This window comes from Callospermophilus lateralis, chromosome 17, assembly GCF_048772815.1.
Source record: "Callospermophilus lateralis isolate mCalLat2 chromosome 17, mCalLat2.hap1, whole genome shotgun sequence".
Taxonomy (NCBI): domain Eukaryota; kingdom Metazoa; phylum Chordata; class Mammalia; order Rodentia; family Sciuridae; genus Callospermophilus; species Callospermophilus lateralis.
The window spans coordinates 26,759,554-26,777,255 of record NC_135321.1 but is presented as its reverse complement, the minus strand read 5'-3'; the positions used below and the strand labels follow the sequence as shown (position 1 = coordinate 26,777,255).

The window sequence follows — 17,702 nt, the reverse complement described above, 5'->3', positions numbered from 1 at the left end:
CACATACACACATATCCATGGGTATGCTGAGTGTTTGCCTAAGAGTTCTGAGAAAGAGGATTTTCTATATATATATATATATATATATATATATATATATATATATATATATATATTTGGGGGAAGGAGTACTGGGATTGAACTCAGGGGCACTCGACCACTGAGCCACATCCCCAGCCCCATTTTGTATTTTATTTAGAGACCGGGTGTCACTGAGTTGCTTAGCACCTCACTTTAGGCTGGCTTTGAATTCAAGATCCCCCTGCCTCAGCCTCCTGAGCCACTGGGATTACAGGTCTGAGCCACTGTTCCCAGTTTAGACACATATTTTAAATCTTGAAAAATTATGACAAAATGCTCTCCAAAGAAGCCTTGTCAACTTATATTTGCATCTGAAGTATCTAAGAGCTCACATACCCAGAAGCCCTCATCTCACTGGATATTCTCACTGGATATCAACACTTTTTTTAAAAAAATTGCTATCAGTCTGGGGAGGAGGCTTAAAAAAAATAGGATCTCTGGGCTGGGGATGTGGCTCAAGCAGTAGCGTGCTCACCTGGCATGCATGGGTCGCTGGGTTTGATCCTCAGAACCACATAAAAATAAAATAAAGATGTTGTATCCGCCTAAAAACTAAAAAATAAATATTAAAAAATTCTCTCTCTCTCCCCACCTCTCTCTTTAAACAAAAATTAAAAAAAAATAGTATCTCTAATTTTAATTTGCATTTCCTTTATTTCTAGTATGATTGAACACCATCTTATGTGCTTATTGGGGATTTGTTATTTCTTTTTCTATAAATTATCCAATTTTTTACTGTTCTGACTATGTATATCATATATGATATACATATATATCTTTATGTACTATAAATATAATATTTATTCTCATGTTACAAAGTTTCTCTTCTATTATTTTTCTTTTCTTAATAATAACTTTATTTATTTATTAAAACAATACATATTCATTGTTTTTAAAAAATAAGAAGAAATGGCAAAACTACTATCCAAAATTCTACCAACCAAAAATAATTAGTGTTAACAGTAGGTGATGATTACAATGGACATTTCTTTATGGAGCTATGCGGATAAAATAAATGAACAGATATAGATCAAAAAATTTTTAAAGAATGAGACTATACTCTACAAACTTTTAAAACCTAGAAACAATCTGACTTTATTTGAATTTCATGGAAGAAAAGGAAACTGAAGAGAAGCTGAAGACATCTCTGAATTTAAATAATTGTTTCTTTGCCATAGGGGGGAAAAATGGTTTCTAAAAGGTATTTCTCAGATTAAGAGAGAAAATTAGCTGGACATAGTAGTGCATAGTGGTGCATGTCTGTGATCCCAGCTACTTGGGAAGCTAAAGCAGGAGAACTGCAAATTTGAGGCCACCCTGAACAACTTAGTGACACCCTATCTCAAAATAAGGCTGGGGACGTAGCTCAGTCGTAAAGCACCCTGGGTGAAAATAATTGGGAAGATCAAGGTGTTCAAATATTTCCTCTTTCCTTCTTTCCTCCTTTCAGCCAACTGCATTTGCTAGGCTATTGTGTCGTTTGTCCTGCTGGTACCGTGGGCCACCCTATCTATTTGCTCTGAGACTGTACAAATGAAGCCTCCTCCATGTGCCAATCTTATGAGTGCTCGGTAGCAGAGTTTGAGCATAACCTGGTTTCTTCTCAGGCCTCTACTCTTGGACTCTATTTCTAAAGTTTTGCCAGCACCTGATAACTTAAAATGAAGTACACTTGAAACTGACTCTAGTTATAGGAAAAGATGCAATTGACAAATTCTAGATAGGGCAGAGCAGTGAGAGGGGAAGGGAGGGGGCAGGGGGTTAGAAATGATGGTGGAATGTGATGGTCATCATTATCCAAAATACATGTATGAAGACATGAATTGGTGTGAATATACTTTGTATACAACCAGAGACATGAAAAATTGGGCTCTATATGTGTGATAAGAATTGTAATGCATTCGAGGTCATATATAAATTTTAAAAATTAATTTAAAAATAAAATAATTTTTAAAAGATGCAATTGATATTCTGCCTTCTGGAATCTTTTTTTACTATATCTATATAGTGTCTAAATTATGACATTCTACAATGAACATCAAATATTTTTACATGTAAAAAGATGTTAAGGCCATTTTCACTTTTTAAAAGTATATAATGTACATGTATTTTATCTTTTCTCAATTGTTTGTGTATTTAATTATTTATTTATTTTTATACTGGGGATTGAACCCAGGAATTCTTTACCACTAAGTTACATCCCTAGTCCTTATTTTTTTTTATTTTGATACAGGGTCTTACTAAATTGCACAGGATCTTATACATTGGTGAGGCTGGCCTTGAATTTGTGATCCTCTTGCCTTAGCCTCCTAAGTCACTAGTATTATAGGTGTGCGCCACCATGCCTAGCTTTCTTTTATACCTGCCTTCCTTTCAGAATTATATGTATTCAGAGTTCTTGAGAACCTGCATGGTGATGCATGCTTATAATCTCAGTTACTCCAGAGACAGTGCAATCCCTGAGTTCAATCTCCAGTACACACACACACACACACAAAAAATGGAGGTGGAGGTGAAGAGTGGGGGACAATGTGAAGACCAAAGGAAGAATGCCACACGATGACGTGGGAAGCTTAGGAGTCCGGGGTCTATAAGCCAGGGCATTCCAAGGACTGATGGAAACCCCAGAAGCTAAGAGGCATGCACAGAGCACATTCTCCCCTAGAGCTTTCAAGAGAGCACCGTCCTGCTCTCACCCTTCCTTGGCTCCCCAGACCTGACCCTTGCTCTCGGTGTCTGGCCCTGCCTCCCTCAAAGCACCTGGGCAGTGCTCATTCCCACCTCCAGGCTTGCCACCCTCCCACAGGATCCAGAAACTCCTTCCAGGCCCAATACAGAGACCTCCTCCTCCATGAAGCCACCCTGAACTTGTGAATGTATGGCTCCTCAACAATCTGTCCTTCCCATAGGGCCTTTCAGTATCATGCTACTTAGCATACTTTGGGGACTTATTATCTATTGTTTGCTGTTTCATTCATAGATCTTTTTGTTATTGTTGTTGTTTTGGTACTGGGATTAAACCAGTGATGCTTAACCACTTAGCCATATCCCGAGCACCCCCACCCCCAACTTTTCTTTTTTTTTTTAATTTAGAAACAGGATCTTGGGGGCTGGGGTTGTGGCTCAGTGGTAAAGTGCTTGCCTTGAATGTGTGAGGCACTAGGTTCGATTCTCAACACCATATATTAATAAAAAAAATCAAGGTCCATCAATAACTAAAATGAATAAATAAATAAACAGATCTTGCTAAGTTGTTGAAGCTAAATTTGAACTTGAGATCCTCCTGCCTCAGCCTCCTGAGCCACTGGGATTACAGGTGTGCACTACTGTGTCTGGCTTCTTAGCTCCTAAGAACTTCAGGACAGAGATACCATTTACTTCTTGGGTATCATTTCGTAACTTATAGCAGAGGGTCTTCAGAACTACTAAACACAATGAAAACCAGCCCGTGGTTCCTTGTCTGTGTGGGAACATCCCAATTCACCGTCTTCGGAGAGGACAGAGCAGCATACCTTTCTTTTAGAAATTCTTCGAACTCCTTGCAGTTCTTGCGGCCATTGTTCAGGTGCTGGATGATGCTGTCATAGCCGATGGTGCTGAGGATGTCTGTGCTCTGGTGGGAAAGAACATGACAGCATCAGACCAGGAACAGTACAGATGGCAGCCCCAAGGCCTGGAGAGTGGAAGGGGTAGATGGGGTGGGAAGCGAGCAATGGGAGATTCCTGAATTGCTTTATCTCCAAGACACGTGGCCAAAAAGAATGACTAAAAGCTTCAGAAGGGTTTTTCAAATGATGAAATTAAAGGGCCTCAAAACAGGAAGAAAGTGACAAAGGACTAAGAGGCACATGGATGAGGAAGGAGGCTGGGCTTGAGTCCTTCTCTGGCCTCCACTCCTGCCCAGAAATGAGGCAAGTGCCTACTCTAGCCTTCGGCTGTGCACAGCTTCACACTCAATGGGATATCTTAGACATCAGTAACTCCATCTTAACCCGAAACTGAAATTTAAAAACTGCCAAGAAAAAGAAACTTAAGATACCCTGTTCCCATCACCACCCCCATCTGCACTCAGGGTCAATTCTAGCTTGCTGCACTCAGGGCCATTTCCAGCTTACTCTTGTTTCTTATTAAAAAAGATATAAAAACCCCTATTCAAATAGAGCTGCTGCGCCACTCTACTGGGCAGCCTGGCAGGCCTTCTCTGTCAAGAAACTTTGCTTTCTGAGCATGAGACTCTGTCTCAAGAGATTTCTTTGAGTGTTCTGTCCTAACAACACTGCTGGTGGAAACTGACTCCTGCTGCAGATCCATTTTAACCAGGAGCTATACAAATTTCAGTTAGTCCTTAAACATGCCACTGAGCTTGACCCTGACAACTCTTCCCATAGCCAATTAGCCCTATATAGAGTCCAAAGTATATCTGCAAAAGGCAGGCAGCTCTGAGCCAGGAACCAGGAATCAGGCCTCAGAGTGGGAGAAAGTGGCCATCTGCCCACTGAAAAGTATGAAGGGGAGTCCAGCGGCCAGTGTGCTCCATGTCATCATGGGCCTCAATCTGGAGAAAACTGTTACTTATATTTCTTTCTTTTTTTTTTTTTCTTTCTTTTTCTTTTTGTTGTTGTTGTTGTTTTGTTTTTTGATTTTTGTTTTTTGGAAGGGGATACCAGAGATTGAATTTAGGGGCACTCAACCACTGAGCCACATCCCCAGCCCTATGTTGTATTTTATTTAGAGACAAGGTCTCACTGAGTTGCTTAGGGGCTTGCTTTTGCTGAAGCTGGCTTTGAACTGGTAATCCTCCTATCTCAGTCTCCTGAGCCACTGGGATTACAGGCCTGCACCACTGTGCCTGGCTTGCTTACATTTCTTAAATTAGCAGTTTGTTCATATTTTATTCTACTGTGTCCTCCATAATGGAGGAAGCTGGCTGGTTAAGTCCTCCAAACCAGTAAGCCCAGGTGGAGTACATTTTAAAAATCAAGGTTCCCGCCAGGTACATTGGCGCATGCCTATAATCCCAGCAGCTCAAGAGGCTGAGGCAGGAGGATCAAGAATTCAAAGCCAGCCTCAGCAACTTAGTGAGGCCCTAAGCAACTCAGCAAGACGCTGTCTCTAAATAAAATATAAAAAAGGGCTGGGGATGTGGCTCAGTGGCTGAGTGCCCCTAAGTTCAATCCTTGGTTTAAAAAAAAAAAAAATCTAGGTGTCCTTGGTTACCCATACTGATAAATCAGGGGCTTGTAAACAGTATCAAAGTGTCCCCTATGAGGTTGGTTCCCTGTTTTCTACCCCATGAATACAATGGGTTGTCTGATTTGGACTCCAGCCCCCATAGACCAGGTTGTTTAGACCTCCTCTGGGTGTGTCCTGGGAGCTCTAGACTCACAGTGGACCAGACAAAGAGGACTTGACCTTCCCAGCCCCAGTCTATGGAGGAAGGTGCAGCCCTGTGTGTGTTATGGTTTAGATGTGGTGTCCTCCATAACAAATGTGGTGTGAGACAAAGCAAGAAGGTTCAGAGGAGAAAATGATTGGGTTGTGAGATCCTTAACCCAGTCAGTGAATTAATCCCCTGATAGGAATTAACTGAGTGGTAACTGAAGTGGTAGGGTGTAGCTGGAGGAGGTGGGGATTGGGGCGTGGCTTTGGGGTATCTATTCGTATCTGGAGAGTGGAGTCTCTCTGCCTCCTGGTCACCATGATATAAGCTGCTTCCCTCTGCCGCACACTCTGCCATGATGTTCTGCCTCACTTCGAGCCCTGAGGAATGAAGCCAGCCTTCTGTAGACTAAACCTCTGAAACCATGAACCCTCAAATAAACTCTCCTCCTCTAAAATTGTTCTGGTCAGATCTTTTAGTCACAGCAGTGAAAAGGCTGACTAAAAGAGTGTGGGAGGAGAGATTTCTAAAGCTATGTCTCCACCCAGTCCTGGACACTAGAGAAACAGAATGTCCTCTCTTCCATTTGCTGCCACACAGGATGGCCTGACTGAGCAGACAGTGATCCCAGAGACCCCCAGCAAGACTAAGACCAGAGTCTGATGTCAACATGGCAACCGGAAATTTAAGATCCCATATCTCACATCACATTGTTAAATGGATTTATATAAGCATCATAAATTTTACAGGTGGACGTATAAATCTAAGTTAGAAATACACTGAATTCTATGCTTTGTAACTATTCTTTAAGCATAGATTTAGATTTCGGGAAGTCCAAAGAAAGATCTTGTAAACAGTATGCTACTCAAAGAACATCACAGTGAGCTGAGCATGGTGGCACACCAAAGCCTCATCTTTCACCTGCTGTCTCCACGCAGACCCCTGTCTTAGCCTACCAGGCTAAGACAGAGGGGTCTTACACTATCCTTCCCAAATCCAAATCTGGCCTCTCAAATCCTAGTTTTCTTGAAGTCTTCTCTCAGTAGCCACAACTCCCTCCTCCGGGTTCTTAGGGTACCCAGCATCTGAATTTGATGTTAAGTGCCACACCTGTGAGTAACCTTTCTGTCCCAACTCTATTACAAGTCCCTAGGCCTTTGTTCAAGTCTTGAACCACACCTGCACCCCTCCCCCTGGAAATCTATCTTAATGCTATGCACACCAAAGGCCCACAGTGAACATCTGTAGAATAAAATGCCTACTTTTCTCCAGCCAGATATATCAGAAGGGAATAATGAACATAAAGACTTCTGAGTGGAATGAAGGAGTTGGGACAAAGGGTCAATTTCAAAGTTGGTTTGTAGACAGAATTCTTTGTCTGACTTCTCTGTCTCACAATGTGCATTTGGAAAGGTAGTTTTCCTCTTCTTGACTAAGGGTACAGATACTCTGAGAAGGACAGGAAGAGTAGAACGAGATCTGTTTCCTGAAAACACAAAACACCAGACCTCCCAGCTGCCAACCGTAAAAATAACAGAACGGTTACTTCTAGAGAATGACTGGGTTACAAGGCAACAGGAAAGGAAACTTCTAGAAAAAGACAAAAAAATATTCAAGGCTGAGTTCAAAGGGGTGGAGGATTTGGTCTGGAAACTTCTGACTATGCTACTCAAAGAACATCACAGTGAGCTGGGCATGGTAGGTGGTGCATGCCTGTAATCGCAGCGGCTCTGGAGGCTGCAGCAGGATTGCAAGTTCAAAGCCAGTCTCAGGAAACACGGGGTGCTAAGCAACTCAGTGAGATCCTGTCTCTAAATAAAATCCAGAATAGGGCTGGGGATGTGACTCAGTGGACAAGTACCCCTGAGTTCAATCCTTGGTACCAAAAAAAAAAAAAAAAAAAAGAACATCACAGTGAGCTAACTGGCAGAAATCAGTCTAAGAGAGCCAAGCAAGAAAGGAATGCACTTGCAGTCCATGATGCACCAAGAAAGCATCACAGATCTACCATCAGAAACAGTGTGTCAGGGCTAGGAATGTAGCTCAGTGGTAGAGCACTTGCCTAGCATGCGTGAGACACTGGGTTCAATCCTCAGCACCACATATAAAATAAAGGTATTATGTCAACCTACAACTAAAAAATGAATGTTTTTTTTTAATTTTTTTTAATATTTATTTTTTAGTTTTCGGCGGACATAACATCTTTGTTTGTATGTGGTGCTGAGGATCAAACCCAGGCCGCATGCATGTGATAAGATGCAGTTTGAGAAAGACCATCCTGATTCCTGCCTGGGGGAGCTTCCAGGAAGAAAGCAGAGGACACAGCAGAATGGGGAGATGAGAATGATCTCAGAAAAGTACAAAGGAAAATAAGCCAGAGAATAAATAATAAATAAAATAAGCCAGTCTCTGGTTTGCATTTTATTTTAAAACCTCTAGTTTTGAGTAAAACATGTAAATGGACATAGAAGCCCAGAGAGTCTCCCTGGAAAGGGAAGTAGGTAAATTAGTTTCCATCATCTACAAAGACTGTGGTTGTGGGAGGCCAGCAGAGAAAGTACACAAGGGTGCTGTGCTTTTGCATTCAAGGACTACAACATGTTCCATAAACAAAGTGAGAGAAGTTATTTCCATGTTTTACATGTGAAAAAGATGACTCATTTGGAATTTTGGTAATATAAAATACCAATGGGCCAGGCATGGAGGCATATGTTTGTAATCCCAGCCACTCGGGAGGCTGAGGTAGAAGGATTGAGTTGGAGGCCAATCTCGATTTAGGGAGGCCCTAAACATCTTAGCAAGACCCTGTCTCAAAAAAAAAAAAAAAAAAAAAAAAAAAAAAAAGGGCTGGGGGTGTGGCTCAATCCCCAGTACCAAAAAAATACTGACCAAATTAGATGGACAGATATCAGAAGACAGTAAAATAGAGAAGAAAGTATACCAAGTTTCCCAGCAAAATCCTAGAACCTAAGGCCTAAGCTCCCAGTCCATAGGGACTGAGACTGGAGCAGCCATGGATAATACTCAGGGTGTTTCAAGGACATCGGGAAGACCGCCAGTGCCCTGCCCCACACCAAGTGGAAGCAGAGCAGCTGGTTCTGACATTTATACCAAAGCTGTGACTGATGAGGGCTCCACCCTGCAGCAGAATCCTAACAGTGACTTAAAGATCAGAGTAGCAACAGGGAGTGTCCCCTGCAGTCTTCAAAGCCTCCACAGGAAAATGTGAAAGAGAAAAAATGGTCAGCACAGCTCTGAGGTCTTCTAAATGCCTTTCCAGGACAATGCCAGGTCTACTTAGAAAATCAGAGATTATCAAGTAAAAAGCTGGAAAAAGAATTAAACATAAAAACAGTAATATCTTTCCAGTACCCGTTTTAAAATGTAATTAAAATTCAAATATCCCATTCACAATGTCAATAAAAAATCTGTAAAATACTTTTCAAAATGTGAGTCTTTACCAGGAATTAAACCCGGGAGTACATAACCACTGAGCCACATCCCCAGCCTTCTTCTTTTTTATTTTGAGACAGGGTCTCACTAAGTTGCTTAGGGCCTCAAAAAATTGCTGAGACTGACATTGAACTTGTGATTCTCCTGCCTCAGCCTCCTGAGTCACTGGGATTATAGTAATGCACCACCACACTCATCTTAATGCTATCTCTTTTTAAAACTTACATTCATTATAAAGCCACCCAGAAAAATAGGTGAATGAAACTAGCCTCTAAAATATTTTTTTAAATAATAATAATAATAATGATTGAAGACTTATTCTATTATACAAAAATAATACAAAGCTACAAAGATTTTTCTGACCAAGTCCTACTGCTTGCTGCACAAGAGGCCAAGCAAGTCAAGAGACAGGATTTTGAGGCAATACAGGTAACTATTCAAAAAGCCAGCTAGGCTTTTTGGTGCTTTAGCCACTCTACTACTGAGCTACATGAAAAGCCCTTTTTATTTATTGACACAGGGACTTGCTAAATTACCAAGGCTGGTCTCCAATTTACAATCCTCCTACCTCAGTCTCCCAAGTAGATAGGATTACAGGTCACTATGCCTCATTTAAAGGAGACATGAAATTAGAAAACAAAGGATGGCTAATTCAATAATTGTTACTGTGACAAAGACTAAAAATACAGCCCTAGCTGGACATGGTGGTGCATGCCTGTAATCCCAGCAGCTCTGGAGGCTAAGGCAGGAGGATCGCAAGTTCAAAGCCAACCTCAGCAATGATGAGGCACTAAGCAACTCAGTGAGACCCTGTCTCTAATTAAATTACAAAATAGGGCTGAGGATGTGGCTCTGTGGTTGAGTGCCCATGAATTCAATCCCCAGTATTCAAAAAAAAAATAAATAAATAACCCTAACATAATATTGTAATACTGTAAAATAAATTCCTAGTGAATTAAAGATCTAAAGATAGAAATAATAAACATATGAGAAGAAAATATAGAAATATATAAAATATTCAAGTAAGAGAGATTTATCTAAGAATAATTCCAACCATAGAAGATATAAAGGAGAATCCCAACAAATTTCCTATTCTAATTAATAAAATATAGTTTACCAAAATATAGATTAAAAGACTGATATAAGATACTACCTTTAGCATTGAAAATAAAATGGGAGGAGGGTGCTGAGAATTGAACCCAGGATCTAATGCCTGCTTAGCACACACTCTATCGCTGAGCATATGCTCCCAGTCCCTAGCACAGCAACTTCATATCACTTATTTCATTAAGGTGAAAGTAAATTTTCTGTTAAATGGTGCTAAGGCACCTAGTTAGCCATTTTGAAAAAAATATTTTTTAAAAATTCCAAACCCCACACCACACATAAAAATAAGTTCAAAAGGCTTTCTACTCATGACTTAAAATCCAAATTCCAAAAGTGAAAAAATTTATAAATTTGACCATATAAAATAAATTTTGCAAGCCAAAAAAACCCATCGTGAACAGCATAAAAAGACAACTAACAAAGTAGGAGAAAATACTAGCAATAAAATCATAAAGAGCTAAGAGTCTAAATACATAAAAAATTATTTGGATGGGCTCAGGAGGCTAAGGCAGGAGGATCACAAGTTCAAAGCCAGCATTAGCAAAAAGTGAGGCACTAAGCAACTCGTTAAGCTAAGCAAGACCCTTTCGATAAATAAAATACAAAATAGGGCTGGGGATTTGGCTCAGTGGGTCAAGTGCCCCTAAATTCAATCCTCTGTATCAAAAAAAAAAAAAAAAAAAAGAATTATTTTAAATAGACAGAAAAGGACCTAAAATGGGGCAAAAGGTATGAACAAAAGATTATTGTATATTCCTTGAATATATTAAAATATATACAACTTCATTCATACAAAGAAAAATGCAAATGAAGCTTAACTAAGATGCCATGTCTCACCCATCAGATTAATAAAATTAAAAACTGTGACAACACTGTGTTGAAAAAGCTGTGGGAAACATTCACTCATGCATTCCCTATGAGAATGAAAATTAGTCCAAACTTAGGAGAGGAAACTCAGCAATATCTAACCAAGCTACCCATGTGTTAACTTTTTGATCCATCCTGTAAGTTACCCTGATGATTCAACTCCAGCAAAACAAAAATACATGTGCATCAGGTATTCGTTGGCGGTACTATTTTTTTCCTGTGGTGCTGGGAATTGAACCCAGGACCTTGTGCATGCAAAACAAGCACACTACCAACTAAGCTATATCCCCAGCCAAAAGAAATAACCTAAAAGCTCCTACATAGGAATGTGATTGATAAACCATGGTACATCCATACAATCAAGTTCTATGCACCCATAAAAAAGGATGAATAGTATCTTTAACATGTGGTATGAAATGATTTCTGGTTTTTATTTTTAAATGAGAAAAGCAAAGGACAAAAGAGTAACTGCAGTATGGCCATAAAGCCTGTAAACATGGGCATTTCAATATATATAATGAACAATTTAGAACAATCACATTTCAAAACATAGTATGTTTAACATTATGATATGGTCAACATATTGTCCTTGATTAGCTATGCATAATTTGATGCATCTTCAAAATTATTATGAATATGGATTACTAAAGTCACATTTTTATTGGTCCCTGCATGTGTATCTTTGATGGATTGCTTTGGGCGATTCATTTTTCTGATTTTCAAAGAATCACCAACTTGACCCAGAAGTACTCAAGTATTAAAGAAAGTTCAGTTCCAAGAATCAAATCAAATTGGCCAGGTGTTGTGGCACATGCCTGTAATCTCAGCAGTTTGGGAGGCTGAAGCAGGAGGATCGCAAGTTCAAAGCCAGACTCAGCTGAGGCCCTGTCTAAAATAAAAAAGGCTGGTAGAGCATCCCTGCTTCAATCCGCCCCCCCCCCCAAAAAAAAAAAACAACCAAGTTGAAGAACTGGAGGACATGCCTGAGAGGAATTTGATGACACATATGTAGGGTAAAACCAGTGGTGTCTCAACATCCTATGACTCATGGGATTCCCTGCTGACTCCCCCAGACATGCCCAGCATTGCCCAGAACTTCAGAGGCAGACAACTACTGAGAGGCAGCTGTCCCCAAAAACAGAACTAGGTTCCCATGAGGGACAAGACTAAGACACTAACCTCAGCAGTCCAGACACTAAGTCAAGAAGCAAGCCAGATCAAACAACCAATGTGCTTGGCGCAGTGGCACACACCTGTGATCTCAGAGACTCAGAAGGCTGAGGCAGGAAGATCTAAAGTTAAAAACCAGCCTCAACAAAAGCAAGGCACTAAGCAACTTAGTGAGACACTATCTTTAAATAAAATAAGGCTGGGGATGTGTCTCAGTGGTTGAGTGGTACCAGTTCATGGTACCACTCCCTGACCTCCCTCCTACAAAAAGAAAACCAGTGTATTGTCACTACTTTCAAAAGAAAATATAGAACTGGGAGCCAGGAATCCAAAGTAGGTCAAACTCAGAGGAACATTCAACAATGCTGTACCAGCCGACATGTGTCCTCTCACTCCAAGTGCAAAGTTCGCACCCAATCTGCAAAAATTCCAAGCAGCTTCTGATACCTCCATGCCACATCCCTACCATAATACAATTTTGAAGGTCTTTAATTTCTATCAACTGAATAATCTGGTTGAACTGAATAATCAAAAGGGAATAAAGCTGGAAGTCTGAAGAAACCAACTGCAAAGACAAGCTACTGCATCCCTGAAGAATTCATGTCTGGGGCAGGGTGCAGTGTCACACACCTGTAATCCCTGCAGCTCTGGAGTCTGAGGCAGGAGGATCAACAGTCTCAGCAATTTAGCAAGATCCTGAGCAACTTGGTGAGATTCCATCTCAAAGAAAATATAAAGAGGGTTGGGGATGTGGCTCAGTGGTTAAGTGCCCCTGGATTCAATTCCCAGTACGAAAAAGAAGAAGAAGAAGAAGAAAGAAGAAGAAGGAGGAGGAGGAGGAGGAGGAGAAGAAGAAGAAGAAATATCTGAGGTGCACTACACAGCTGTAAGTGGGAAATCTCAGCTTAACTCTTCATTCTAAGAAATTATGAGTTAATAGAATATATTTCATGTTAAGGGAAAGATTTCCTTTTTAATTTAATTTTATTTTTTTATGTGGTGCTGAGGATCGAACCCAGGGCCTTGCACATGCTAGGCGAGCTCTCTACTGCTAAGCCACAATCCCAGCCCTAAAAGAGTTCTTTTCTAAGGTAAAAGCTGGCTTCCGCATATTCATTGCTATTCAGTTTCGTCCATCTTATCCATTTCTATTCTTGAAACTTCAACACATAATCAGAAGAATCCTTAAAAACAAACAAACAAACAAACAAACAAAAAACGCCTCCCTTATGCTCTCTGGACTTGCATATTTCCAAGCAAAGGTAGATTTATGATTTCTAACAAGTTTGAACCAGAAATTAATCAGGACTACTTAATCAGAATATCCCATTTCCTAGACCCCCAGACTCTAGTTTATTCTTGGTTCCACCATTCTTAGAATACCTAGATTGTTTTCTGTCATGTTTGAAGTGCTAGGATATTAGAGATAGAAGGTATCTTAGAGATTCACCATATAATTAACTTCCACCTTTTATAAATGAAGAAACTAAGGCCAAGTTTACACTTTGACTAAAGTCTTTATACTCTTAATATGAACAGAAATACATAAATGCAAATGGTGTTACTCAACCAGTAATATTCAAATAAATGCAATAATCTCCAAATTGCACATCAGACTAATTAACTTTGGTTCTGAGAAACAACACCAAGTAATTCACTGTGGACTCCAGCCAGCCTCCTCCCACCCCCAAAATATGTGGCTCATGTTTCTACTTCTTCCAGCTAACTCTTTATAAAATTGGCAACAATTTGTGATGTTCTAGAGAACTTTTTTCAAAGTTCTAAATTGAACTTAAACTTTAGATTTTGTTTTGGGGCTTTGTTGTCACAGTTCTGGTGATGGAGCCTGGGACCTCCAGGTGTAACCTTAGTGGTTACACTAAGCAAGTACTCGATCACCAAACTGCACCCCCAGAGCCTAGTTTATTCTTATTCACTGAGTCCAACTCAAGTTCAGTGTATTTGGGGTTTTCTGTAATTTAGGTCCATAATTTATGGGAATGAGAATGTTTTGTATATTCAAATCTCAAACTTGAGCATGTCTCAAATAATAGGATTTCTTCTAGCACACGTTCATCCAAGCCCAATGTCTCTGCTCTTTCTCTAACTTGCAGATCCAATGAACATCTTGCATGAGTTTTCAACAGAGTTCTCATGCATATCAGATGTGACACCCATGTAACAATGATGTTCAACTGAGCCAGACCAGTCAGGCTGATTTGCTGAAACTAAATCTCAACTAAATTGAGTGAAAATCTATGCCCATACCAATCTGCACACAAACTTATATAACAGCTCTCTTCATAATTGCCAAAATTTGGAAGCATCTGAGATGTTCTTTTGTTGTTGTTCTTCTTCTTAGTTATACATGATGGTAAAGTGTATTTTATGCATACATGGAGTATAACTTCCCATTCTTGTGGTTGTACACGATGTGGAGTTTCACTGGTTGTGTATTCATATATGAACATAGAAAAGTTATGTCCAATTCATCTACTCTCTTTCCTATTTCTATCTATCCTCCCTTCCCTTCATTTCCCTTTGTCTAATCAAATGAACTTCTATCCCCCCACCCCTTATTGTGTGTTAGCATCCACATATCAGAAAGAACATTTGGCCTTTGGTTTTGGGGGACTGGCTTATTTCACTTAGCATGATAGTCTCCATTTTCATCCATTTACAGCAAAAGCCATAATTTTATTCTCTTTACAGCTGAGTATAAGATATTCCTTACAGACGAACAACATAAATAAATGGTGGTAGGTACATCCATACAATGGAATATTGTTCAGTGATATGAATGAGCTATCAAGCCACAAAAAGATGTGGGAATCTTAACTGCATATTTCTAGGTGAAAAAGCCAATCTGAAAAGGCTACAAACTATATGATTCCAACTGTGATTTTCTGGAATAGGTAAACTACAGAAAAAGTAAAAAGATCATCAGTTGCTAAGGATTCAAAGAAGGGAAGAAGGGAGGAATAGGTGAAACACAGGAAATTTGGGGGCAGCAAAACTATTCTGGATGTACAATAATGGTGGATATATTATTATTTATTTGTTAAAAACCATATATAACAAAAAGTGAACCCTGGCTTATGCAGTGGCGCACACCTGTAACCCTAGCAGCTCTAGAGGCTGAGGCAGGAGGATGGAGAGTTCAAAACCAGCCTCAGCAAAAGCAAGGCACTAACCAACTCAGTGAGACCCTGTCTCTAAGTAAAATATAAAATAGGGCTGGGAATGTGGCTCAGTGGTCAAGTGTCCCTGAGTTCAATCTCTGCTACAAAAAAAAAAAAAAAAAAAAAAGCAAACCCTAAAATAAACTATGGACCTTAGATAATAATGTATATCAATTAGCACAGCAATTGTGCCACACTAATGCTACATGTTAATGACAAGGAATGTAGGGTAGGAGAAACCTACCTACACGGGAAATCTTTACTTCTGTTCAATTTTTCCATAAACCTAAAACTGCTCTAAATAATAAAACCTATTGCTGGGTATGGTCTTGCACGCTTATAATCCCAGTGACTTGGGAGGCTGAGGCCAGAGAATCATGAGTTCAAACCAAGTCTCAACAACTTAGTGAGGCCCTAAGCAACTCAGTGAGACCCTATCTTTAATAAAATTTTTTAAAAGGGGCGGGGCCGGGAGGTTGGGGATGTGACTCAGTGGTTAAGCACCCCCCAGTTCAATCCCTGGTACAAAAGAAAGAAAGAAAAAAGAAAACCTATTAATTTTTTAAATTGTTTAAAATGAGATAATCATGTTTTAACTTTCTAATTAATTACTAGAAACAAGTTTTCTAGTAAATGGGATAATTTCAGCAAATTCACTTTTCTCAAACAAATTTTCAACAATTTGGCCTGCCTCCTCTGGAAGTCACATTGTAATTTCTATTCCTCAAATATAACTTTCCAACCTTGCCTTCTCTCTCCACTTCCCCCTAGCAGTTCACAAGGCTGGCTTGACATCTTAATTCACCTGTCACCTCCTTGGAGAAGTTCCCCACATCCAATCTGTTCCCCATACATATCAGTACTCCATTCAGTCTCCCAATGTGTAGGCAGATAATAACCCCCCAAAATGTACTAATGTGAAATTAGTTAATATGTGACTTTACATGGCAAAAGAAATTTTACAACTATAATTGAATTATCAACTTTGAGATGAGGAAGGTTATCCTGGGTTGTCCAACTGGGCCCAATGAAATCACATGGGTCCTTAATAGCCAGAGAATCAGAGTAATGTGATTGCTGATTTTGAAGATAAAAGGGACTCACAGGCCAAAATATGCAGTCAAACTCTAGAAGCTTGAAAAAGCAAGGAACTAATTCTCCCCTCCACCTTTCCTCCAATGTTCTCTAAGGAATGCAATCTGCTGACACCCTGATTTTAGTCCAGAGAGATTTTTTTTTGAAGTATACAATTTGTTTTTATTTATAATACCCTATAAAAATGTAAATTTAGAAACTTTTATTTTCATTAATTAGAACCAAACAAAAATAAAGCACAGTAAGGAAGAAATAATAACCAAGTATTCACTTGATCAGTAGTGAAGGGAAGGTAGGAAAGGCGCATAGTGGAAATAGTCAGTAGGTGATGGTGGAGGGAAGCTAGGTAATGTCACTGGGGAACAGCTGGTGAAGCCTGGGTTACAGAATGGGAAGAAACGGAGATGAAGAACAAGGACAGCTGGTTATAACAGGATTTTACTGTTGTACAATACATGTATGTGCAAAACGTTTATTCTCTTTAAATGCCAAGCCTGTCCCCCCTCTACATTCGAAAAGGTGAGAATGGCATAAAGTAGACGGGAAGGGCATGTAAAATTGATTCAGATTTAATCTTCTTCAGAACCAAAATCTCTAGAACCAAAACCCTTTATCCTGGTTGATTGCTGAAAGGAAGTAGGGTAAGTGACAAAAGATCATGGCAGGCTATACCTGCTAAGATTTAAACCCAGGTCCCAGTCTAGAGAGATTTTTGACATCAAGAACTATAAGATGGTCTGGGAATGTAGCTCAATGGTAGAGCACTTGCCTAGCATAAGTGAGTCCCTGGGTTCAATCTCCAATACTGCAAAGCAAAATAGAATTGTAAAGTAAATCTTGTGTTGTTTTAAGCCACTAAGTCTATGCTAATTTTGTTATAGCAGAAATAGGAAGCTTATACATCCTATATATTTCCTCTTCTGCAATCAATTACCAAGATCCTTAATTGTAGGATATATTTATTTGGTTACTCTGAGTTCCATATACTAGGGTATGGACATCTCCTTTTTGCAACTAGCATAAAGGAGATACTCAGTAAACAATCGTTAAAAACGGGAATTTTCATCCCAACCCTGACAGGTATGCTTACTGGAATGTTACAATGCAGACACAGAGACTCAGTGAAGTTACACCCACTACCAGCTAAAGATGGAACAACAATAGCAGAGCCAAGCAGGGCCAAACCCAGACCCACCGGGGCCTTATGCCACTGAGCCCTCTAGGATAACATTGAAAATAGTATCACAGCTGAAGTACAGAGATGGGGTTGTTGAGACAGAGGATCCCGGCATTGCCAGGGTTGGTGTAGACAAGGCCTCATAGAAGGGAACATTCTGGAAGCCTTGGGCAAGAATTTTCTCCTTCTT

At 39.8% G+C, this 17,702-nt stretch overlaps 1 protein-coding gene across 1 annotated transcript in view; it reads right to left on the bottom strand.

The window, feature by feature from the left end:
* The window catches only part of Pstpip2 (proline-serine-threonine phosphatase interacting protein 2), a 66,994-nt gene that overhangs the window by 37,492 nt on the left and 11,800 nt on the right, over positions 1 to 17,702 (bottom strand). Inside the window, exon 2 of the mRNA XM_076836713.2 lies at positions 3,594 to 3,694. Coding sequence (XP_076692828.1) covers positions 3,594 to 3,694 — 101 coding nt within the window. The remainder of the gene's footprint in view (positions 1 to 3,593; positions 3,695 to 17,702) is intronic.